This window comes from Vipera berus, assembly GCF_964194415.1.
Source record: "Vipera berus genome assembly, chromosome: Z".
Classification (NCBI taxonomy): Eukaryota; Metazoa; Chordata; class Lepidosauria; order Squamata; family Viperidae; genus Vipera; species Vipera berus.
In genome coordinates, this window is record NC_138205.1 from 90,575,825 (window position 1) to 90,600,791 (window position 24,967).

At 35.9% G+C, this 24,967-nt stretch overlaps 1 protein-coding gene across 2 annotated transcripts in view; it reads right to left on the reverse strand.

The window, feature by feature from the left end:
- Positions 1–24,967, reverse strand: part of CHN2 (chimerin 2) — a 151,358-nt gene that overhangs the window by 1,795 nt on the left and 124,596 nt on the right. Inside the window, exons 8-13 of one of the 2 annotated variants that reach the window (XM_081343190.1) lie at positions 22,123–22,207; positions 15,856–16,029; positions 13,517–13,594; positions 7,521–7,658; positions 7,269–7,374; positions 3,576–5,964 (exon numbers count right to left, since the gene is read on the reverse strand). In XM_081343190.1, the coding sequence (XP_081199316.1) occupies positions 5,793–5,964; positions 7,269–7,374; positions 7,521–7,658; positions 13,517–13,594; positions 15,856–16,029; positions 22,123–22,207 (753 nt within the window). In that variant the 3' untranslated portion in view covers positions 3,576–5,792. Of the gene's footprint in view, positions 1–3,575; positions 5,965–7,268; positions 7,375–7,520; positions 7,659–13,516; positions 13,595–15,855; positions 16,030–22,122; positions 22,208–24,967 lie in introns of those variants that run through there. The other variant, XR_014028409.1, reaches the window with a different exon arrangement.

Sequence of the window (24,967 nt, forward strand, 5' to 3'; positions counted from 1 at the left end):
TAATCCTATTTAAATACCAATGTTAACATTCTAGAATAATAGAAAAGATAAATTATAATTACTGCATCTTCTTTTCTTCCCTCTGCCTATGCTTGTGTTTACTGATGCTTTGAATTGATTTCAATGGAGTTTGGTCATGTCAATGAACTGTCTGCAATACTTCCCAAATATCATCCTCCTCCTTCAGAACTGAAGAAGCTTCTTGGATGAGAAGCGAAACATTTTCAGAGTAAAAACCAAAAAACTCCAGTTGTCTTTTGGAAGGAAAAAAAACACTTTTGGGACAATCTCCATAGATGAGTTCTCTTCTTCATTTTACTATTTTTTATCTTGCCTTCTATGTGGCCATTTTTGGAGTAAACATGTCTTACATCAAGGACTGCAACAGCTGCTGACAACTCTCTTGAAGCAGCTTTTGAAGTTGGTTCCATAATAATGATACGAATGATGCCCTGAAAGATGTGCAGAAATATCACTTCCATGGTGTCATCACTCCCACAATGTCATTATGGAAGGGCAACATGCAATGTTTCCTTGGATAAGACTTAAAGTTGAACACATCTGAAGAACATCAGGTTAAGAAAAGCTGATGTGAAGTGCTAAAATTGATATTATTTGCTGTTACTCTCTGACTGCTACATGTTCCAGGACAAGTGAAAAATGATTTTATCCAAGTTTCATTTTATTGATTCAGTAAATTGATCCTTTTAAACAATAGGACAAGCGAAAAATAATTTTGTCCAAGCTCCATTTTATTGGTTCAGTATAATTAATTCCTTTAAACAGTAGGTAAACAATAAATAGTTAATGCATCAGTCTCCACACAGCAAATTGAAGTATTCAGTAAAATTTGCCTACTCTAATACAGATAGTTCGACCGTTCAAAGTTACAATGGCACCGAAAAAAGTGACTTATGACTGTTTTTCACATTTACAACCATTGATCATCCCCAAGCTGATCAAAATAAAGATGCTTGGCAACTGGTTCATATTTATGACTGTTGCAGTGTCCCAGGGTCATGTGATGACCTCTTGTGACATTCTGACAAGCAAAGTCAATGGGGAAGCCAGATTCACCTAACAACCTTGTTACTAACTTAATAACTGCAATTATTCACTCAATAACTGGCACAAGAAAGGTTGTAAAAGGGCAAAAATGAACTGTCTTGCTTAGCAACATAAATTTTTAGCACGATTGTGGTTGTAAGTTGAGGACTGTACTGTAAGAATGACATTTCCAATATAGCAAGAAGTGGTAGAAAATATTAGAGTAGCACAGAATATATGCTTCCATTAGCTACTTTTGTTTTCTTGCTTTATTTTAGGAAACCTTGGTTTATTTATAACTCTTATATTTTGTAATTTTTGAATAATTATACTTTTAATTTCAAGTTATATAGTTGTTGGGTTCAAGATGTGTTAATATAGGATTCAAATGAAAAAAATATTCAGTTCAAGACACATTTGAGGTTGTTGATCATTACTGAGCATTTTCACACTGTAACACTTTTGATGTGAGATCTTGTTAGCAGAAGAAAAGGATGTACATTTATTGGGATTTACACAAATTAAAACTTTTCAGTTCACACCTGGACTGTCAGTGTGGAAATCTGTCTGTAGCAGTGCCCCAAGAGTTTTCTGCTTTTGTCAAAATTATGAAAGCAGTGTCACCCATTAAAAGTTATATATAAATATAACGTGTACATTTTTACAATTTTTCCGTGAGTGACTGCAATACTTTGAAAACTTTAAATTTTACAAATATGGATAGAATGATATTCCCAAATAAATCTGTTTAAAGGATCCTGGTGTGAGTTGTCATAGACAAAAATATGGTAAATATTTAGTCTTGGAACATTTAGTTTGGAATTTACAGAATGTGCATAATATATTATTACAATATAGATTATAAATAATGTATATAAATCACAAAAACAATTATTTTACTTATAACAATACAATACAATCACATATACATTGTGTTTTGTCTTTGGCACATTAGTAAGTCTTTGAGCCCTGGAGACATATATATATATATAAGGAAAAGAGTAAGAAAATCAATTTTTTATAATATTTTTTATACTGAATATTATCCAGAAATGCATTGGGAAAACACAATGGGCTACTAAATATTTGATTTCAGCTAACTGGTTAATACCTACCGAAGCATATAGTTTGATATTTTTTTCTTTCATCATATTAAGAATTTTAAAAGTACAAGTAGTTCTCAACTTAGAATCACAACTGAATCCAAAATTTCCATTGCTAAATGAGACAGTTAAGTGATTTCCCCCCCCCCATTTTATGCCCTTTCTTGTCACAGTTGTTAAGTGAATCACTGCAGTTCCTTAGTAACATGGTTGTTAAATGAATCTGGCTTCCCCATTGACTTTGCTTATCAGATGGTCACAAAAAGTGATCACATGACCTGGGACACTGCAACCATCATAAATATGAGTCAGTCGCCAGGCATCTGAATTTTAATCATGTTACCATGGGAATGCTGCAACAGTTGTAAGTTGAAAGTTGAAAAACGATCATAAATTTTTCAGTGCAACTGCAACTTGTAAAAGTCACGAAATGAACTGTTGTAAGTTGAGGACTACCTGTGGGGAAAAACTTGAAACTGGTGGAATATTGGAAACGATTGCATCATTCTGTTAGAACAGACATGTCAAACACAAGGCCCGGGGGCCAGATCCGGCCCGCAAAGTTTCATGTGGCCCATGAAGCCATCCTGGAAACAGTGAGGGAACGGCCACCACTGCCTTGGCCCTGGCCCAGAGACCCTCAGATCTGTCCCACTCCTGCCCAGGCCCCCATAGGCACCCTTGATGCGAACGATGTAGAGCTGGCCACGCCCACCCAGTAGGCCATATGCACTCTAGCCATGCCCACCCAGTAGACCACGCCCACCCTGGCCATACCCACCTGGTCCCCTGAGAGCAACCGCAATGCTGATGCGGCCCTCAATGAAATTGAGTTTGACACCCTTGTGTTAGAATATTTGACAAAGGTCTCAGTAATTTGAGCTATTTATTTATATTTATTTACTAAAACTGTGTATGATGCCCAGTGATAGGTCAGAGCAACCAACAACCACATAACCTGCAGAATGGTCAATAAAAATAAATCATCATCAATAAAATCACAAAATTAAAAACCAGTCATCAATCATAGCCAGTATTGTAAACTGGGATGTATCACCTGCATCACAAACACACTGGAATAGAAGTGTCTTAATTTACTGGCTGGATGCCCTTCCTGATGCCTAAATGGAGTTTGCAGGAAATATTTTCTCTTTGTGTCTAAGAGAAAAACATTTGTTGCTACCTAGGACTGAACTATCAACCTTCTGAGTGGGAGGTGAGCAATTTTACCACTAGGCCTCCATGCAGCTCCAACTATCTTCTGGTGAGGGGAGAGGCCCACCTCAACCAAGGTATCAAATGTTCCATGCGGCTGGAACAGCCAACAAAGAAGTCTGAGTTTACAACCAGAACTTCACCATACCTTATCACCTTGCACATATAGGAAGGGAGGTTCCAACCTCGAGAAGGAGATGTTCCCACAATACGAACTGAACCATAAGAGCTTTATTGGTTGAAAGTAGTACTTGAAATTGTATCCTGCTTTCAGCATCAATGCTACTGATATGCAGCAGCCTTCTTCTGCCAACAGTTGTTGCAATTTGCGGTATTTTCAGCTTCTGAGTCATCTTCAAAAGCCATCCCAAACACAATACATTGTAGTAATATCCAAGTGTAAGTTGATAGAGGTGTGAATGAGTGTCTCACTGAATAACTCTTGCACATAAGTTATGAAATCTCAAAAAGACATAAAGTACGTTTTTTGTTTTTCAGTGAAAATGACAAATGGACTTAACAAATTTATTTTTTTTTTCATTTACACTATGGTATCATAAATTACAAAGCATATTTCACTTCACAAAATAAAACCATTCCCATAGCATTTTATAATAGTATTTAGTATATAGCCTACAATATTTAAAATTGTGCAACTTAAGAGAGCTTCTAGGACTATTATACTAGCAAAATTATACCCCACTGTCATTTGGCCTGCAGCCTGGATTTATCTCTCTAGCCCTTGTTGATTTAGATAAAGGATAATTAATATACATTATTTCCCTGCCCCATTTGATCTTTAATCTTCTTTCATTATCAAAATTACCCACTTATTTATTTAGAAACCTATGCTCCCTGAAATAATTCAGAAAACAGTATAATTGGTTTTCAAAACTTGCAATCCATACAAATCAAGAGTACAATTTAACAGTTTTTCCTAGAGAAAATTCTGATTTACACTATATTATCTACCTGTGTGTTAAATATGTGTACAAAAATCTTATGATGAGAAATATGTATAATATTAGAATGAATTGCATTTATTATATTGACAGGTCAGTCTCTAGAAAGACAGAATAAAACTTTCATGAAATTTGATAATGTATCACTTCTCTTTCATTCACTCTCCATTATTAACACATTGGCCAAAATACAATGAAGAGGAAAGGCTTAATTAAAACATGTTTACTTTTATAAATATTGAACTCATTTGGCATTTAAAAATAACAAAAATCGAAGTATGAACTTTTTACTAAGTTCAGAGATATGCAAGAATCTGGCATTATTTATTTTAAACATAACTGTACTGCATTTCAAAAAACAAATGTTAAGTATCGTAGTTGATGATACTGCCAATAATATATATATATATATATATATATATATTTACAATATACCTCTTTATGGAGATAAAATTAAAACAAATTATTCCATTTGCCACACTTCTACAATAAATGTTCAGATGGATGTGAAGTAAAATCTTTTAAAAACTATTTGCAATTGAAGAAATATGTCAGGATAATACTGCAACAGTGGTAAATGCTTTCAATATAGTACTGCATAGCAATAATGCTTAAGAAAAATATATGGAAAATAATGCACTGCACTGAATTATGTTCTTGCTTAATAAAAAGACATCCCTAAAGCTAACGTAAGTATAAAGTATATTTATAAATACATGTTTTATTTCACTCAGACATATATAATTATGTCTTACATGAAAAAATGTGTATCCATATAGAAGTAACACTAATGAACATCCTGATGGTAACTCTTGGACAAACTAAAACTTTTTGGGTATTTATTCTGGTTAAAAATTCTGATGATGACCATTTGTTGCAATCTTGCCATTATCTTCTGTAGTATTGCAATGACTAAAGATATTAATTCATATCTTGAAAGTAATATTATGTGAACATGGATCTCACTGCATTAATTGGTCCCTGTTTCGACATATATTTCTACATAGAAATGTACGTATGTAGACAGTCTATTTGTGTATAATTATATTCAAAGTTTCTAAACAAAGAGAAAACTAAAATATCTAGCAAAATACATTTGCTACACTTTGCTGGACCAAGAGAGTTGATTTTAGTAGAAATTGAGCCAGAATAATATTTGGGATTCAGTTCCATAGTATTTTTTTTGCTTCAATGATCTAAAGAAATATAGAAAGTTTCTTTTCTTTTAATAAGTCAACAGAAGAAATCTGTAACCTTTCTATACAGGAACAAATTGGAAACAAGGTAAAATGAAAAGGGAAGATTTTTTAAAAAAACGTTTGTTCTTCTAACTTGTTGAAACATAGCTTTTACTAAATATTTTAGTGTACATTTACAAGACACATAAAACGCAACATTGCTCATGATTCTTTTATTTGAGTTTAATTTTCACTGCAGATTATTATAAATTTATAGCTTTGCTTGTCTAAAACAGAACATCTTCATTTTCTATTAGTATCTGCACAATTAGCTTCTGGTACCGCATATCGTTGAGTGTAGCAAGAGTGCTATCTTCTGGGGGCCTCATTAAAGTAGGTCCAAACACTATTCCCAGATTTTCAGCATTCATAAAATTTTCCTTTTCATTCATGGTAATCCTACAATGGGAAGACAATATGCACGCGTGCACACACACACACACACACACACACACACACTTCTTAGAATTGTTTTTTAAAATACTATTTTTGGTGTTCATGACCAATAATGTACACATATGTTTCTACAACTCAAATTCTACAAATTATTTTGCTCTTTCACAGTTCCTTGTATTTATTTACTTCAGGAAATAAAACAACACAAACATTACAAGATCCTCCTTGGTCTTGGTCTTTTCATCTTTTAAATTCTAATACATCCAGTGACATCATACAAGTGTACCAGTCCAAGCTTCCTATTTTTATTCTTTTTAGTTGTTTTAGTTATTCCATCAAGGAGCATAAGAAACAAATTGTCAGATGCAACAATGACCAGGACCACACATGAAGTTCCAATTAAACCGAATTATTACTACTCATGCGTATGCACAGGAATTTACTCAATGAATGGTTAGCATTACTTTGACATTAGACAAGAGGCAACAGAATTCAACAGGATATTGAATTCTATCCATTTGTGGCTATATAGAGTGTCTAGGCTGATTCCCTTTTTAACTCCATCCTTACATTCTGCCACTTCTTTTCCACAAATAAATATCATTATTTTTCTGTTCTCAGAGGTCCCTCTAGTAGTGAGTTCCATAAAGTCTCAATCTTACTCTCAGTTCCTTACTGTATCTAAGATAAAGAATGTGTAACTAAATGTTTATGTGTATGTGAATTGCTTCCATGTGCCTTAAGTGTCTTTCATCTTTTTCTTAAGTCCCTCAATAATCTGAAAGAATATAGGCCTATATAGAAATTGTCTTGATGACTATCTTGTTTTAAAGCCCCCCCTTCTCTCTCTCTCTCTCTCCACACACACACACACACACACACACACACACACACGTACGTAGTCCCGGACTTAGTTTGTTTAGTGACTGTTCAAAGTTATAATGGCACTGGAAAATGTGACTTATTACCATTTTTCACAGTTACAACTGATGTAGCATCCCCATGATTATGTGACAAAAATTCAGAAGTTTGGCAATGGGTTCACATTTATGACTGTTTCTGTGTCCCAAGATCACACAATCAACTTTTGCGACCTCACAAGCAAAGGAATGGGGAAGTCAGGTTCATTTAACAATTGGGTTATTAACTTATCAACTGCAGTGTTTCACTTAACAACTGTGGCAGTGATTCACTTAAGAACAGAAAGGTTGGGCTCAATTGTGTTTATATGTTGAGGACTACCCATACACACACACACACACACACACACACACACACACACCATAAAACAAAGCAATATAGCTTACTTTTTGAGATGAATCATCAGGTATCTAAGAGTTTCATAATGTGCAGCAGGAAGTAACATTAACACTTCATGAACAGCTTCTAGTCTTTCATCAGCATTGGAGATTTCTATAGGACACGGTAAATTTCATTAGGGATAAATGTCAGCATTAAATAAAAATCTAATTTGGAATTTTATATTGTAAGAATTTTAGAACTATGATATTATGGAATGTAATCAGTGATTAATAAAGGAAATCTGTCTTAATACTTACTTGCTGCCTCTATGAACTTAGAGTAAGTATCATAAGTGATAACAGGAATTGGTAAATCTCTGAAATACAGTTTTAGTGCACCAGCAATAATATTTATGTCAGGATATATATTAGCAGAGACATCTGCTTTGTCACCATCTGGAAAAAGAATGAGTATGGGTTTTAAGATTATTTTTTACAGGAACAAAAGTAGCTATTTCTTGTCATAGCTTTTCAAACACAGACACATAGATCTATACATACAGCGCTCACAAAAGTAAAACAAACAAAAGTACAGTTTTTTGAGATAATGGGGGGGATTATAAAACTGAATCTGAAATGGCTTTGAACTATCATTAAAAGCCTATCTACATTTTAGTTTAGTATCTCCTTTTTCGTTCCTTATGTTGCCTGAAATATACACAATATTATTGTTGGTGCAACTGTAGGAAAATATGTTCTTACACAACTCCCATACAGATCATAGCACTGTTGCTATGCATAACATTATTATGAGTACAGCAGAGAATCTGTTCCTTATGATTTTACCAATCTGGTTTTTTAAAAAAATGCCCAAGGTTGTTAATGTTTGTTATAATAAACTGAACAATATGTTTAAAAACAGTACAAATTAAAAATAGATGAGAAAAGACTGTTCAGCCTCTAGCCAGATTTATGCAGTTCTCATGGAAATAGGATGGTGCAGAAATAGGACGATAGGACTTTTCTATGTCATTTTCACTAGAAAGATAAACAGTGGTGGGATTCAGCTGGTTCGCACCAGTTCGGCAGAACTGGTAGCTATTTTTTTGTTGTCCAGGCCCAGAATGGACTTTCAGAAGTGGCATCCACACAGAGAATCGGTTGTTCACATATTTGAATCCAACCACTGCAGATAAGGCAATATGGGGAGATAGTGCTGGCTCAGGAATACTGGGAGTTGAAGTTCACAAGTCATAAAAGAGCCAAGGTTGTCCTACCTCTGAGCTAGCCTGTTGAAAATAAAAATTAAATTTGCAGAAAGTATAATTCCTTCTGAATCTTTCCCTCTTTGCTTAACTGACTGTATTTTTGTATTTTTATTGGTTTTACTGATCTTGTGGATTAACCCTTGGCACTAAACCTGAAAGAATATATCTACACTTCTCTCAGTAGAAATAATGGTCATCAGGAAAAGACAAAATATAAGCTTATCATATTAGCAAATTCATTTAGAACAGATGAATTAAATTCTGTTATTTCCAATTCAGCATGTAGGGATTGGGAAGCAATTCTTTAAAATAAGCAGCCTATTATCTAGTATAGCCAGGGCTTTTTTCCTCATAGAACGCTCAGAACAGCATTCTGGCACCTTTTTTTTTTGCAAAAAAAGCTCCCTCTATTGGCTTTTGAAAGCCTATTGCAGGGCTAGGCAATTTTTGCCCTGTTTTATGACTCGTGGACTTCAACTCTCAGAAATCCTGAGCCAGCCATGCTGAGGGGAAAGGGAGAGGTTTCCAAGCTGAGCCATGCTGGTTCAGGAATTCTGGGAGTTGAAGTCCTTGAGTCATAAAAGAGCCAAGGTTGCCTACCCTGCACTAGAGGAGGACATTAAAATTATTTACAGGGTTACTTCTTTAGGAACTAAACTTTTAGAATCTAAAATAGCTAATTCAAAAAAGTCAACAGGAAAGAACCTCACATTTTTCATCTGCTTCTGTCTTTTGGAAGGTAAAATTAGATAACAAAATAATGTATTTCCTATGTTAACATCTCTGCAATGAAATCAATAAAGGTAAGAGGAAAGAAATGAGAAACATTTTTCTCAATGTAATATGTCTAATTTAGCTGATGCTAGAAAAAAATAGTATCTTTTGTACATACTCTTGAAAACTATTTTGAATCTAACCATCTATTACAACTAAACCACTTTAAATTAAACAATTCTTAAGAATGAAATATTCTTAATTTGGACTTTACTTTTACTGTTTGGACTGTTGTGTGTTTTGAAAAATAGATTATTTAGAATCTAGTTACGTTGCACTTCAGTCTTTAAATAATTAACCTAGTACAGGTTATGCTGACTCAGGAATTCTGGGAGTTGAAGTCCATGAGTCATAAAAGAGCCGAGGTTGCCTACCCCTGACCTAGTATATACATAACAATATATGATGTTTTCCATGGTGAGCGTAACATCAATAACAACATTTATTAAAAAGGCTAAAATAATTTCTGGTGGTATCTGTACATTAAAATTTTGTTTAGTCACCATCTTTCACTTCATTTAATTTGAAATCAAGTGAAAAAATGATTTAAATTATTTTATTAAAACAAATTAATGGCAATTCTTTTATAAAAAGTTGCCTCAAACAAAATGAGTTTGACATGCCTGCTCTAGATAGTTGAATGCTCCAAAATAAATTCTAGACCAGGCCTGTACATGCAGCCTACCAAGCACCCTTGGACAGAGCACAGACTTTTTTTTTAAAAAAAAAGTAATAAAATCACCACCACTGCCCTGAAAGTCATGTTGCGTAGTGCCTCCATGGCTTACCATCACCATGAGCTCCAACACTGTAGATGCTCCTCTAGTCACCAAATCATTGATTAGCCTACCAGCATTCCTTTGCAGACCACAAAGATTTTTAATTTATCAGTGTGGGCCTTTCCCTTTTACAAGTTGCACAGACCTCTTCTAGATTTTCCTCTTGCCTTTCCAAGTTAACTCCTTGGTCTGTCATTGAGCAAGAATTGACTTTGTAGGGAAGCATATTATCATGTGATGTATATTTAACATATGTTCTACCTTTATTTACTGATTATATAATATTTGTATGCAATCCACATGGTGAGGTTTGGGGCAACTTACAATATTTTTAAAATCATAAGATTAAAACATAAAAGAAGGGCTTTTTTCCTCATAGAACGCTCAGAATGGGGTTCCGGCACCTTTTTTTGCACAAAAAAAGAAGCTTTTGCACAAGCTATGCTACTCCCTCTATTGGCTTTCGAAAGCCAATAGGAATTGCTGCTGAGCACGCCAAAAGACCTGGCTGGCAAACGTTGCACTGGCAAGTTGTCTGCAGCGAAGGCAAGTTGGCAGGAACTTTGCATCCCTCCCTGCTGCCCAACTACACCATCTCAACTAGGTAAGTAAGAGAGGACAAGGAGTGGGAGGTGGGTTCTGCGGAGTCCATGTGCACTCCTTCCTTGTGCTCACCTGTGTCAGCCAGGCTGGTGGCCTACCTGGTGCTGGACCTGCTCCACCATCGCCTCGCCCTGCACGCCTAAGTGGCCACCCTGCATTGCCTGGCCCACACTGCCTCCGCCCCATGCAGCCCTGCCATATAGAGCGGGCCCCGCTGCTCCCACAGCACCAGCCATACTGGCTCTGGCCCTGGGGGGCAGCCCACCACCAACACCCCTTGCACCCATGACCGCAGCAGCACCGCCCCCCCCACATCCACCAAGATGAGAGTTCCGGCACCTTTTTTTTTTTTAGAAAAAAAACACCACTGGGTATAGCAGAATGAATTTATACATTAGCATCCTATTCGCTACCACTTATACTGTCACAATACTTATTTTTCTCTCAGCCTCCTATTTATCTCATATTTGTAAAAGAGTAGAATTAGTATTCTAAAATGTTGTTGGACAGTCCTATTATTCTGTAGTACAAGGAGAGTTAAACTGCTACAAAAGTGAAACAAAATATTATTTTTAAACATTGCAGCTGCCACTACATTATTGAAATGATGGCAAACAAAAATGATCGATTATCCAAGCCCTCACTGCATATCAAAATTACTAACTTACTTAGTAGAGGGGACATTGATAAAAGCAAATCATATTGCAGAAGAGCTTTAAAATGAAGTTGATGCATATTGCTGTGCCAGTAATTTGCTTCAAGCAAAAGAAGTGATAAAAGAAGAAAGATTAAAACGCAGGAATGTCCCTCCTTTATTATAGCAATTAAAAAATTAAGTCTGATGAAAATATTGTTCATATTTGCTGTGAGTCATGAGAATCCATAACACCTATCAATAATATTCTTCATTTTTTTTAAATAGAAAACAAGGATATAAGACTTCTGCGTCTAAAATGCATCAGCTTCAATTTCCTTTCATGAATTATGAATATAAAACATTTAGCTATGCAAAAATAATTGCTTACTCTGAAAATTGGGTTCTTTTATGTTTATACATCTATAATACTAAGAGAAACTGGATATGGAAAATAGTAGTGTAGTTTTTAAAAAAAACAGTGGTAGTTACGAAAGCTGCAGTTTTTAAACTCATTGATCAGGATTCAGCAAAGAGAAGAGCTCAAAAATTAGTTACAGCAACATGTAGCCTATACTTCTCTACTATTTCTTCGTTTTTTAATGAATGGAAAATTCAACTTCCTATTATGAATGGAAAATGTTTTTTCTTTAAATCAAGAACAGAAGTGTGTTGAGGAATGTAACTGTAAGCTAGGAAACAAGGAGTGAATGCAGTGCACACACATTTCTAAATGTATGTGCAGTCTACAAATTTAATTTATGCTGTGTAAAGGATAATTATTGCCCAATTTGTTGCATTTGTTGGTTTAGTGGCTAAATACAGAAGCCAGGAGACCATGAGCTCCAGTTCTGCCTTAGCCATGAAAGCCGACTGGGTGACTTTGGACCAGTTACTCTCTGTCAGCCTAAATGATCTCACCAGTTTGTTGTTGTAGTGAAAACAGGACAAAGGATGTTCGCCACCTTGACTTACTTAACAAAATAATAAAGGTGGGATATAAATAAATAAAAATAATAATAAAATGGACATTATCCTATATATTGAACACTTGCATGTATAAGCTAGTCTCTAATGTTAACTATGTTACTGATTCTCTATTTTTTTTATTTTAAGTCCCATTAATCATTTTTAAAAAAGAATATAGATTCCAGCATTGCCAAAACCAAAAGGGCAGTCTTTTGAAGAAAGACATTAACTATGAATAGGCATTCTATTATTATATTTACTATATACAGTATTCAAAGGCTTACATTTTTAGAGAAGTACTCAGACTGTTTGTAAGTCCTATCTGGGGTACACGTACAACTTGTTATAAATCATTGCACTATGCCATTTTCAGTCAACCAAAAAAAGACATGTCATGCATGGTATGAACTAGGTGATTTCTGCTCATTCTTATCTCTAGGATAGATTCTGTTGCTGAAATATTCACAAGACAAAGATGAATAGAGACATCCATAAAAGTAGGAAATATAATTGTGCAAGTCTCTCTTAGTAGTAAGGCAACATTACATATGAAATATTTAATGTGAAGCAGGACAAAGGAACAAACAAAAGCTCAGAAATTAGTAACCACAATGAGGCCACTATGAACAAGTTGTACAATAAGGGTTTTATATGCTGGCAGAAACAGAACTGAACAGCAATTCAGCACAGTGAGCAACTGTTGCTGTATAACGTTAATTTTCATTCAGTGGAAGAATAAGCAATCATTCTTGCATTCTTACTAAATGTTAGAGGAATCAATAGCACTAAATCAAAAGTCTTGATTTTTTTAAAATCAGAACATTATCTATCCTTATAATTTACCCTTGTTTTACAGAAAGTGCAGAAATACCACATGATAGAGCACTTCCAGGAATAAGGAACTCAAGTGTGGTAGAATGTAAAAAGATTCATTCTTGTCTACAGCAAAGTATCATATGAGCAAGGCTGTAGGCACAAATGAGGGTCCCGGTGGAATATCTACTACTGTAAAAAAATGCACTTTGGTTTCCTCTGGTAATTCAGGATCCTATTACAGAAAGCTTCACAATGAAGAGCAGGATCTTTCTTTATTTTGGGATACTATGCATCCTCCAAATAGGATGTATTTTGATGCATGTGGTAAATATAAGTTGAAAATAAAAGAATAATTATATATAACCTTCAAGAGAAATAAAAATTACATATTTGATGATAAAACCAAACCTATGAGGGTGTGCAATAAAACAGAGTAGATATCATTTTTCCGAATCTAAAATAAATTGATACCTCGGTCAAAGGCCATTTTGACATCTTCAATGTGTTCAGTGAACCCTGAGACTCTGTAAATGCCTTCTGACTTCAAACCTGCAAACCAAAATTCTATCAATTGCTGTCTACAGATACATTTTCATTCTATGTACTTTTTCTTCCATATTTTCTCAGGTGAATTTGCAACTATCTTTGACAGAACTTTCATTTCAAGTGGAGAGTGTGGCTTTCATTTAATTTAAAAACTTTCATTTTATTTAATAAGCTACAGAATTATGTTCTGCTAAGTTAGACATAGTTAATTAACAACTGTTGCTTTCTTTGTCTAGAAATTGCACTAAGCAAAGGTCTCCTTAGTTTTGCAGTCCTTTCTAAAGGACACACCAGAGACGAGTGTAGCACTGTTTCATGTAAAATGGTTCAGTCACTATAAGTATTGTTGCATGGTAGTGATTGGAAGTCAATTTAAACTGAATAAGGATGGTCCTTTGAAACTGATGGCTTCATTCTAAAAACAATTACAAAGGGAATTTTTCTGTTCATCCTTCTTTTATAGAATCCCTTAAGCCCTGAAATCTTTTAGAAGGCCACAAGCCACTAGCATACTCAATGTGGACCAGAAACATATTGGCAGTCAGTATAGGTTTTGTAAAAGCAGCAGTTATAAGAAACTGCTTTTGGTAGCAACTTAACTGCCATATTTTGCTTGAGATCAAGCTTCTATGTCATCCTCAAGGAGAGTCTCATATAGTGTCCACTTTAGAGGGAAAATTACTAAATAACTTCTAATTACTTCTGAAGAACTACTATACAACAGAGGAAAATTAATCATCCCTATGAAATGTCATCCCAATCTAAAATAGATTCCCATGTTCACTTTGTAATTAAATAGAAAGAAAAATCACAGACCTATCTGCAAAGCGAAAGATTTCAGGAATTTTTAATATATTTGTAATGATTCAGATTTCTGTTCTTGGTTTGGCTTATAAGAAAAGGCATTTTAAGTGAATTATATATTTATCTTGTATTATAGTCTAAACACTCTTAATTATAACTTTAATATTGTTATGTAATTCTTTTGATTTTCAATTATCTTTCAACAATTTTAAATTTAATAGAACTTTTCAGAATAAATTATTTTAAAGAAAAAAGTTTAAGTGCGCAAAATTATTTAAATAATTAAATAATTTACATTAGCAAATGAAAAAGTAGCAAAAATGTTTTTTAGATTTTCTAAGATAGGGGAAAAATATTTCAAGCTTTCAAAATCTATGCATCTAACTAAAGCTGTGTTGTCTCTGAGCTAGTACCAATTACACAAGTCTGATTCAAGTCAAAAGACATACAGTAATTTCAAGCAGCCTTTCCCAAGCTGGCTCCCTCCAAATGCACCATGGCCATAAGAATTTTGGAATTCCCAGTCAAAATGCTAGCCATCTCAACTCGGTGCTACAATAGCAACACACATGGAGAGCATGAGATCAGGGAAGTCCAAAAAGAAGAACTAAAAACAAAAGGATGCTTTTTAGCAAATGCTCACCAGTTTTGAATTTCTGATCAATGCCAAAATCAATTTTAGAAATTCTTTTGTACTAAAATTCCCTTCAAGTTTTTCCCCCCTAAGCATTCTTGTCAGTTCTATATGGAAACATCAGATTAAAAAAGTAAAAGCTTTCTTAAGCTCTAATTATTACAGTTGGAGCATTAAAAAGTAGGAACACATTCAGACCTACTGGAAATCACCCATAGGTCTATCTTTACACTTAAATCTAACTTCAGCTTACTCAGCTGGTTGAAATTTAAAATTTATTTATTTATTTATTTATTTAGTTATATTTATATACCGCCCTATTCCCTGAATTTACAGGGAATTAAAAATCCAAAATACAAAAATTAAGAACCAAATTAAAAAATATTAAATTGACCCTGTAGTCAGTTAAAAGAACCCCAAATTAAAAATTTCTCCTCAGTCTGGGCCCGAGAGCTCGAAGAGCCAGGTCTTCAGGCCCCGGCGGAATGATCGGAGGTCGGGGGCAGTTCTCAGCTCCACCGGCAGCTGGTTCCAGAGGGCAGGCGCTCCCACCGAGAAGGCCCTATCCCTGGGTGTCACCCGCCGGCAATCTCTTACCGGCGGGACTCTTAAAATATGGGTTCTTAATATTTCACTTACAAAAGTTTATTAGAAAACAAACAAAATACAAATAACCCTGATATATTATTTTAACCATTTTTGAAATACGTAACAGAATATTATTCAGACTTTAGTATCTGATAATGATTATCAAATATGGAATGATGTCAGAATTTCAGTAATTGAGAAATTAGAATTTTGGTTAATCAAAACATAAAAAATATACCTCTTGATTCAATTTCACGTATGCATATGTCCACCACCATGGGTCTCTGTGCATTGTGGGCCTTCACTAGTGTAGTGAGATCACAGCAATAGACCCGCTTGATTCTCTTAAGGTCTGGTTGGCAGTCATTGGGAACATACTTTGAACATTGCTTGTGTACATTTAATCCACAGTCTGTAGAAAAATATTAAGGTGATTTTTTTTTGGTATTGTAAACTGCATAAAGTTACAAGATTGAAATAACTGGCTATGTAAATTAATCAAAATTAAATAGTTGACAAGAGTGAAACATGGATATAAATTGATATACACGATATACGTTTGAATCTCTAAAATTATTTTTAACATATCTATCCTATAGATTAAGCTAATAAGTAGAACAACTATACTGTTATGAAAGCTGGTCCTTATACAAAAACAAAGGTATTGGATTTGGCTATTACCAAAACAAATAGCAGATGGTACACTGCCTTGAGCTCTTAATTAAATCTCATAATCTACAGCTGAGACATAAATGATCACCATGTTCCTAGTCTTGGAAAAATGTTAGGTATCATTACCTGAAAACTAAATTAATTGCTATTTTTATTCAACAAAAGTCTTCATGACAATTTACACCAAAATAATATAAAACTGTTAAAATTAATTAAAATGTAAACATTCCAAATTTTAGAAAGCAGCATTAAAGCACAATAACACAAAATAATCCACATCTTAAAATTCTCATCACTTCAACAATTATATATAACTGTTGTAAAGACCATTCCACAACTAGACTATTATCTATGAAGAATCTCTTTCCTTGATGATTAACCTCTCCCTACCTCAAATGGAAAAAGTGTTTGCAGGAGACCACTAAACAAAGATTTTAATTTAGGAACTTGCACATATTAAGTTATTGAAAATGAAGAAATTATGCAAAGTACCTATGTAGCAAAAAAGGACAAAATGGATAGAACAGTGAAACACAGGGTAATTCTGATAATATGATAAGAAATTGATCATAGCTCGATGTAAGACACCAGAATTGCATTCAATGGAGTCAGATCACCCTTTCTATAAAATTAGTGAACACTTTCAAAAATACACTATGGAAGCTATATGATATTTTAAAGTTATTAATTGAATTAAATTTAGACAAAACACATGTGCACTCAGTAAATAGGATGCTAGACTTGAAATTGAAGTTCAGTTTAGCTTTGTTGCATTCTTCATGAAAGAGAAGAAGCTAAGTCTAGAAGGGCTCTTAGGTTTTCAGCTGTTACTGGATTTATAAGGCAGCTGCAAAAGCAGATGTTTTTTTTAAAAAAAATATCTTTAGAGCTAACATGGAGGCCTGAAGAATCACAAAAAATGTACATACTAAGCTAAAAATTGCTTTTACAGCTAAAAAAAGCAGTAGTACTAAGCAGTTGTGTTAGCAAAGGGAGTTGATCTTATCAGGAGGCAAAAACCAAATATTATGTTTACAGCAATATTGTGATTCTCCATTTTTTTTCTTTATTAAAAGCAATTATGGAGCTTTTCTAGGAGCAAGGGAGATTCTCCTTCCCCTCACTCTTCTCTAAATGTTGGAGTGCTAAAAAAATGGAGATCTTTCCATAGGAAAAATATTATGGGGAGAGGTTTGGGGTTCTTATGTAAGTACCTATGCACAATAAAGAGACAATCAATACATATAAGTCAAAAGTTAATAAGTTCCTTTACATTAGATATATTTGTAATTTGGGATCTTTCACTCCTTGCCCATAAAACTATTAGGCAGGAACACCTTAAGCATGCAATCTTATGCCCTTGTATATAGAAATAAGCTCACTGATTTCCTTCAGTCTTAATTTTGTAAGATTAATTTGTAAGATTGTATTTAATTTCCTTAGTGAGAGGTTGGGTAAAATCCCTCCTGTACATTTGCAGGAAAAGGTCTGGTATATATCAAGGAGTGGAATTCCCATCTGAAAATGTTGGGAAATCTTCAGAGATCTCACTGCAATTGTTTGAAGTGATGGAAAATAATCATATTAACTAGGTCTAATTATTTAAAATAATAATAACATGAAATCAAATTTTTGTCCCACTCTCTTAGGAGTGTGGCCTTCAGCTCAGAAAATCTATGTCCCATATACTAATAGTTCAAAATAATTGTAAAAGGCAGCTTTTCTTGGAACAGGTTACAAACTGCAACAAAACCTTTAACACAATCAAACAATATTTTTCTCTCCCAGGTCCTTGTGAAGGACTAGATATGATAAAAATGCCAAATTCAATCTAAACATCTGGCTGGCAATGTAGCTAACAGTAATAATAATAGTACAGTGTTTTTATGAGTGCACGAAACATGGTCCATTCACTTGAACTTAAAAAATATTGGTTTTACATCCATAAGTAAACTTTATATACTTTAAGTCAAATACCATCTAATGTATTTATTATTTTGTTAAATCTAAACAAATCCAGCCACTGTAAGAATTCTCACTAAAAATTTCTTAGAGTTAATATTGCTTTCTTAGAGTTAATATTAAAAGATAAAGGTAAAGGTTCCCCCGCACATGCGTGCTAGTCGTTTCCAACTCTAGGGGCCAGTGCTCATCCCCGTTTCAAAGCCAAAGAGCCAGCGCTTGTCCGAGGACGTCTCCGTGGTCATGTGGCCGGCATGACTAGACGCCAAAGGCGCACGGAACGCTGTTACCTTCCCACCGTAGTGGTCCCTATTTTTCTACTTGCATTTTTATGTGCTTTTGAACTGCTAGGTTGGCAGAAGCTGGGACGAGTAACAGGCACTCACTCTGTTACGTGGCACTCGGGATTCAACCCGCCAAACTGCCGACCTTCTGATCGACAAGCTCAGCGTCCTAACCCACTGAGCCACCACGTCCCTTAGAGTTAATATTAGGAATTAATTAATCAGAACATTAAGTTTTGCATGAAAGAAATATACTATTTCTTAGATTACATTATTAAAATATACCCATAGTATATTTAACACTTTTATTTCTATATTTCATACAAAGAAAACATTTTCTCAAATCCTAAGATCATACTTCACTTCTCCACTCTTAACACTACATTGATATTTCAACTGATGACATCTGGATATATTGGGATACAGATATATTAATTAGGAATTTTGGAATTTGTAACTTAGCACATCTGCAGCTGTAAATATTGGCACTATTGTGTAATAGTCTCTCTCTCTCTCTCTCTTTCTCTCTCCCTCCCTCCCTCTCTCTCTTATTTTAGATAAGATGAAGAGATCCCTTTGGTCAGCTAAATTTGTGATATAAGAAAAGGAAGCAATATGTTATGCCATAATCATAGTTACATTTTTACTGTCAGGAAAGACCTCTATGATTATAGCAGCTTGGCCAAATCTGAGTATCAGCCACCTTGTTTTAATGAGAATATTGCAGGAAATTAAAATATCACAGCCAAGAAATTAAAAGACGCTTGCTCCTGGGGAGGAAAGCCATGGCAAATCTAGACAGCACACTAAAAAGCAGAGACATCACCCTGTCAACAAAAGTGCGTATAGTCAAGGCTATGGTCTTCCCAATTGCAATGTATGGCAGTGAAAGCTGGACCATAAGAAAGGCTGAGCGCCAAAGAATTGAGGCCTTTGAACTATGGTGCTGGAGAAGACTCCTGCGAGTCCCTTGGACTGCAAGGCGATCAAACTGGTCAGTCCTAGAGGAGATCAACCCTGACTGCTCTTTAGAAGGCCAGATCCTGAAGGTGAAACTCAAATACTTTGGCCACCTAATGAGAAGGAAGGACTCACTGGAGAAGAGCCTAATGCTAGGAAAGGTTGAGGGCAAGAGAAGAAGGGGACGACAGAGAATGAGGTGGCTGGATGGAGTCACTGAAGCAGTAGGCGTGAGCTTAAATGGACTCCAGCAGATGGTAGAGGACAGGAAGGCCTGGAGGAACGTTGTCCATAGGGTCGTGATGGGTCGGACACGACTTCGCAGCTAACAACAACAATCACAGGAAATGGCAACTCTTTATTATCTCATTTGATCTCAGTAAAGCTAGTAATTTTGGACCTGGTTCATGCTTGAATAGTGCATCTAATAATTCAGCTCTGTAGATTAGACTAGGAATTCAAAAACCATCTGGGATGAGGAAATGGTAACTACTTCTGAATTCTTGCAAGAAAACAGTACAGGTAGTACTGTTAGATACAATCATTCAAAATTAAAACAGGACTGAAACTGGTGACTTACGACTGGTCCTTATGCTCCAAATGGGTACTTGACTGCAGTGTCCCAGGTCATGTGATTGTGATTTGCAACCTTCTCAGCTGGCTTCTGACCAGAAAAGTCAATGAAGGAAGCTGGTGTTGTGATTCAGGGTCAGCCTGTGGGTTCGGTAGTTGGGTCGGACGACTCAGAGGAGGAGGAGGGGGGTGTTGAAGAGCTTGCTGATGATGGCCTTGAGGCTCTGCAGAGCCCTCAGCCAGGCCCCTCCCACCTGGTCACGACGCAGACCCAGCTGTGTGAGCCTGACAGCGTGGATGAAGATGACCCACAGCTAGCCCTGTTCAAGGATGCCCGACGCAGGAGGCAGTCAATCAGGAGTAAACAGAGGAAGGCAATGGGGCACCTCGGAAGGAGGCAGAGAGAAGCCACACCCTGAACTGTATAAAAGGGGAATGTGTGGGAGGGCTGGTTTGCTGAAGGCAACCGCTTGAATAGTCCTGTTTCATAGCACCTGTTTCATGGTTGGTGTCTGTTTTATGTTAATAAATTTGGCAGGCTTTATTCCAGCCTCTTGCCGTTTGTAAAGGGGTTGTCCCTGCTTTTTCTGCAGGGCCAGTAGCAGGCTGGTACAGAACAGCTGGATTCACTTAACAATAATGTTAAATCAAGTGCAACTCACTTAGCAACCACCTTATGTCAAGCGTGGTCATAAGTGGAGGATCATCTGTACGGTTATAAATACCCATAAGATTACTACTTCTGTTTTAGAGAACTTTACCTTTATCTTTGGAAGAAGAATGCTCTTGCTAGCTATACTCTGAAATATTTTCCCTTTGGAACTGGACTTGACTTACTAAGTTTCAGTTAATATGCAGCATTCAGCAGATGTTCTCATTTAGCTACGTGGCATATAAAGCTTTATCTTTTAATTCTTTTCACATAAGAACTTTGTTAAAAGTTCAAGATATGAGAAAAACTACTATTGATGGATTCTGGATATTTGTAGGTAAAGGTTCCCCCGCACATGCGTGCTAGTTGTTTCCAACTCTAGGGGCCGGTGCTCATCTCCGTTTCAAAGCCGAAGAGCCAGCGCTTGTCCAAGAACGTCTCCGTGGTCATGTAGCCGGCATGACTAGACGCCAAAGGCGCACGGAACGCTGTTACCTTCCCACTGTCATGGTCCCTATTTTTCTACTTGCATTTTTACGTGCTTTCGAACTGCTAGGTTGGCAGAAGCTGGGATGAGTAACAGGCGCTCACTCTGTTACGCAGCATTCAGGATTCGACCTGCCAAACTGCCGACCTTCTGATCGACAAGCTCAGCATCCTAACCCACTGAGCCACCGCGTCCCTTTGTAGGTATTTCAGTGCAAACCAATATCAATGTGAAAGTATCTCGAATAGTATGCCAACACTTAGAAGCCAGTTTAACACTGCTACTTTTATTGTACTTCAAAAATCTCAAGATAAATAATCCAAATGTATTTTCAGTAAATTTCTGATATATTTTAACTTAAAGTCCCTTAATAAATGATACTGCTACCTTTCTCATTAAAAATCATCTATTTCATAAAAGGAAGAGAAAAAAAAATAGAGAGAGAGAAATTCAGTTAGGCAGCTGGCTGCATGAAATGGAGATATCTGTTTTGATGCAGCTATCATTCTTATTTTATTCAGGTTGGATCTGCTACTATATTATTATAATTTTTTAAACTTTTCATAAACATTCAAGCTGAGACTAATGTTCCAAATTTGCTCTTTTAACAGAGAACTCACATACAACAAACATATCCAACACACCTTCCTCCTCTTATTTTCCCCACAACCCTCACCCTTGTGAGGTGGATTGGACTAGGAGGAGAGAAATTAACTGGCCCAAAGTCACCCATCTAACTTTCATGTGTACGGTGGGACTAGAACTTACAATCTCCCAGTTTCTAGCCTTTTGCCTTAACCATGAGATCAAAGTAGCTCCTAAAAGTTGGCTTTCAGCACTCATAGTGATCATTTAAAAGAGATTTACATTTCAATTTTTTAAATAAAGCAACACAGCATTTATATTTATAATTACCCGAACATCTTACACCCTGAGCAATGAGTCCCCACATGAAATTGGCACAGTATTCGCACCAGTGTGGACCCCGAAATGTGTGGACCTGCAAAACAAATAAGAAACAAAATCCAAGGTCACTGAGTGGCAGAAGGCCTGGCAGATGGAATATGAAGAAACAGAAACAACAATACATTTAGTTAAGAACAAAAGTACAGTTAGCTCTGTTCCAAGGACTGAGGATAATGATTCAAGGGAAAAGAAGACTGTATGAGCATCAGAGTTTTCCTTCAATTATTTTACATGAAATAAATGAGTTGTGTTGTTTGACACTTATTAGCGAATATGCAAGGTGGGGAGTTCAGATTTAGCTTAATTACTTGTAATATAAGGTAAAGGTTCCCCCGCACATGCGTGCTAGTCATTTCCGACTCTAGGGGCCATTGCTCATCTCCGTTTCAAAGCTGAAGAGCCAGCGCTTGTCCGAGGACGTCTCCGTGGTCATGTGGCCGGCATGACTAGATGCCAAAGGCACACAGAACGCTGTTACCTTCCCACTGTAGTGGTCCCTATTTTTCTACTTGCATTTTTACGTGCTTTCGAACTGCTAGGTTGGCAGAAGCTGGGACGAGTGACAAGCGCTCACTCTGTTACGCGGCACTCGGGATTCAACCCGCCAAACTGCCAACCTTCTGATCGACAAGCTCAGCGTCCTAACCCACTTCAAACCTTTGTAATCATGGATGTTGTTGCTAATAAATAAATACAGATAGTCCTGGCTTAGCAATCACTCATTCAGCAACCAGTTGAAGTTATGGTGCTAAAGAAGGAAACCTATGATTGGTCCTCAAAGCTCCTGTTGCAGTGTCCCCACATTCACAATAATTGGGAATTGGGTGCTTGATAACCAGCATGTAATTACAATCTTCACATGATCACAGGATTGGCCTTTGCAACCTTCACTGCTTCAACAACAAGAAAAAATGAGTGGAGAGCTGGCAATAAGTCACAAGTTGCAATCGTGTGATAACATGCTTAACAACTGCACAATTCACTTAACAACTGAGACTGAAACTGCATAATTTTTTGCATTACAACCATGTCAACATTCCAACTTTGGTTGCTAACTGAAGACTATCTGTAGTGGGATGCTCTCTTTATGCTGAAGAGAAATTGCTTCACCCCGTTCTCAAGAAGCCCTCAGTAGATCCCAACATACTAAACTATATAGTATCCAATCTTCCTTTTTGGGGGAAGGTTGTTGAGAAAGTGATTGTGCAACAGCTTCATGGGATTTTGGATAAAGCAGATTGTCTTGACCTGTTTTTCAGACCAGGGTATGAGATGGAGATAGCACTGGTCATCCTTTTGGCTGACCTCTTGTTGGAATGGGATGGAGTTAGTAGATCTCTTTGGTCTACTTGACTATTTAGTGGCTTTTAAAACCATCAACTGTGGACACACTTCAGGGGTTGGGATTGCTTACACTGAATTGTGCTGGTTCTCTTACATCCTTACAAACTGGTTCCAAACTGGTTCCAATCAGTGTTAGTTAGGAATGAGAAGAACTCTCCATATACCCCCTCCAAAGGTGATTATTCCAACCCTGTGGGCTTTCCAGAAGATCATTAAAACCTGGTTCTACCATTGGACCTGGGGATCCAATGGAAGAGGGTAGTCCATAAATGACTGTACTGGATGTAAGCTCAGAATCATAATGTTTTGTTCTTATTAAAGTTTAAATTTAAACTTTTAACTATTTTTAATGTTTTTGTTTTTAATATTTTTTTCTTTTTTTTCTTTTTTTTATTAAAGAGTTTTACAAAAACAAAATTTTACAATATATTCCCAAATCCCTCCCACCCCAAACCCCCCCACTTCCCCCAACTTCCCAGAGCTAAATACAGGATTATAGTTACAATAATCATATTCTAAATAAAAATTATGCATAATATACAATTAACCAAATTCATAATGTGCTTTAACTCCCCTTTAATATAACTACAAACAACGTGCCAATAATATTTTTTTTCTTTTGTGTGCGCCTACCGAAGCACAAGTATGAGGTGGGCAGTTATATAAATTTAATTAATGAATGAACTTGATGCCCTCCAGCCAACTGAAAACTGCATGCTTGCTGAGAATGCCAGGTATTATAGTTGAGTAAGTCTGGAGGATGCACAGTGAAACTAGACTGAATTGTGTTTATTATTGAATCACAGTGTACATAGTTATTTTTATGACAATCACCAGACCTAAATGGTTTACTTCTAGTTAATATCTGCCATGAAAAATAGATGCTGAGGCCAAATATACACAATCCACAAAGATGCTAGACAACTTCACTCATGAATGCAAGGGGATACCTTTTCCAATATTCTCAGTAAAAATGTTTAAGAAAAAGCAACAACTTTTTCATTGAAATAAATTATCTAATTAAATACTTTGAATTAAAGTCAAACAAAAAATCAGATTCTGAAAACTGTACATTCTTTGTGACACACTAAGATGATGCATAATATACAGTTTACTCATGTTTCCTAAACTCAAATTACAATGCTGCTACTGGGCTTTAACCAAATACTAAATAATAGTCTATACGTATTCAAAGTAGAGTATTTTTAGACAAAAATACCGACATACTTGCTTTAAGATCATGTAAACACTAAAGACAGTGCACATTTTTAAATTGGTCTATCTAGAAAGAAGTTACACCTAGACACAGAAAAATGCTTACCGAATTCAGAGTTAGGTAAGAAAATGCCTTGGTTTCATCATGTATTTGTTGGGTTTTTTTCTGTATTTGTTGGGTTTAGAGGCAGTCCCTGGGTTAAAAACTTCTGATTTAACAACTTGTACTTATGAA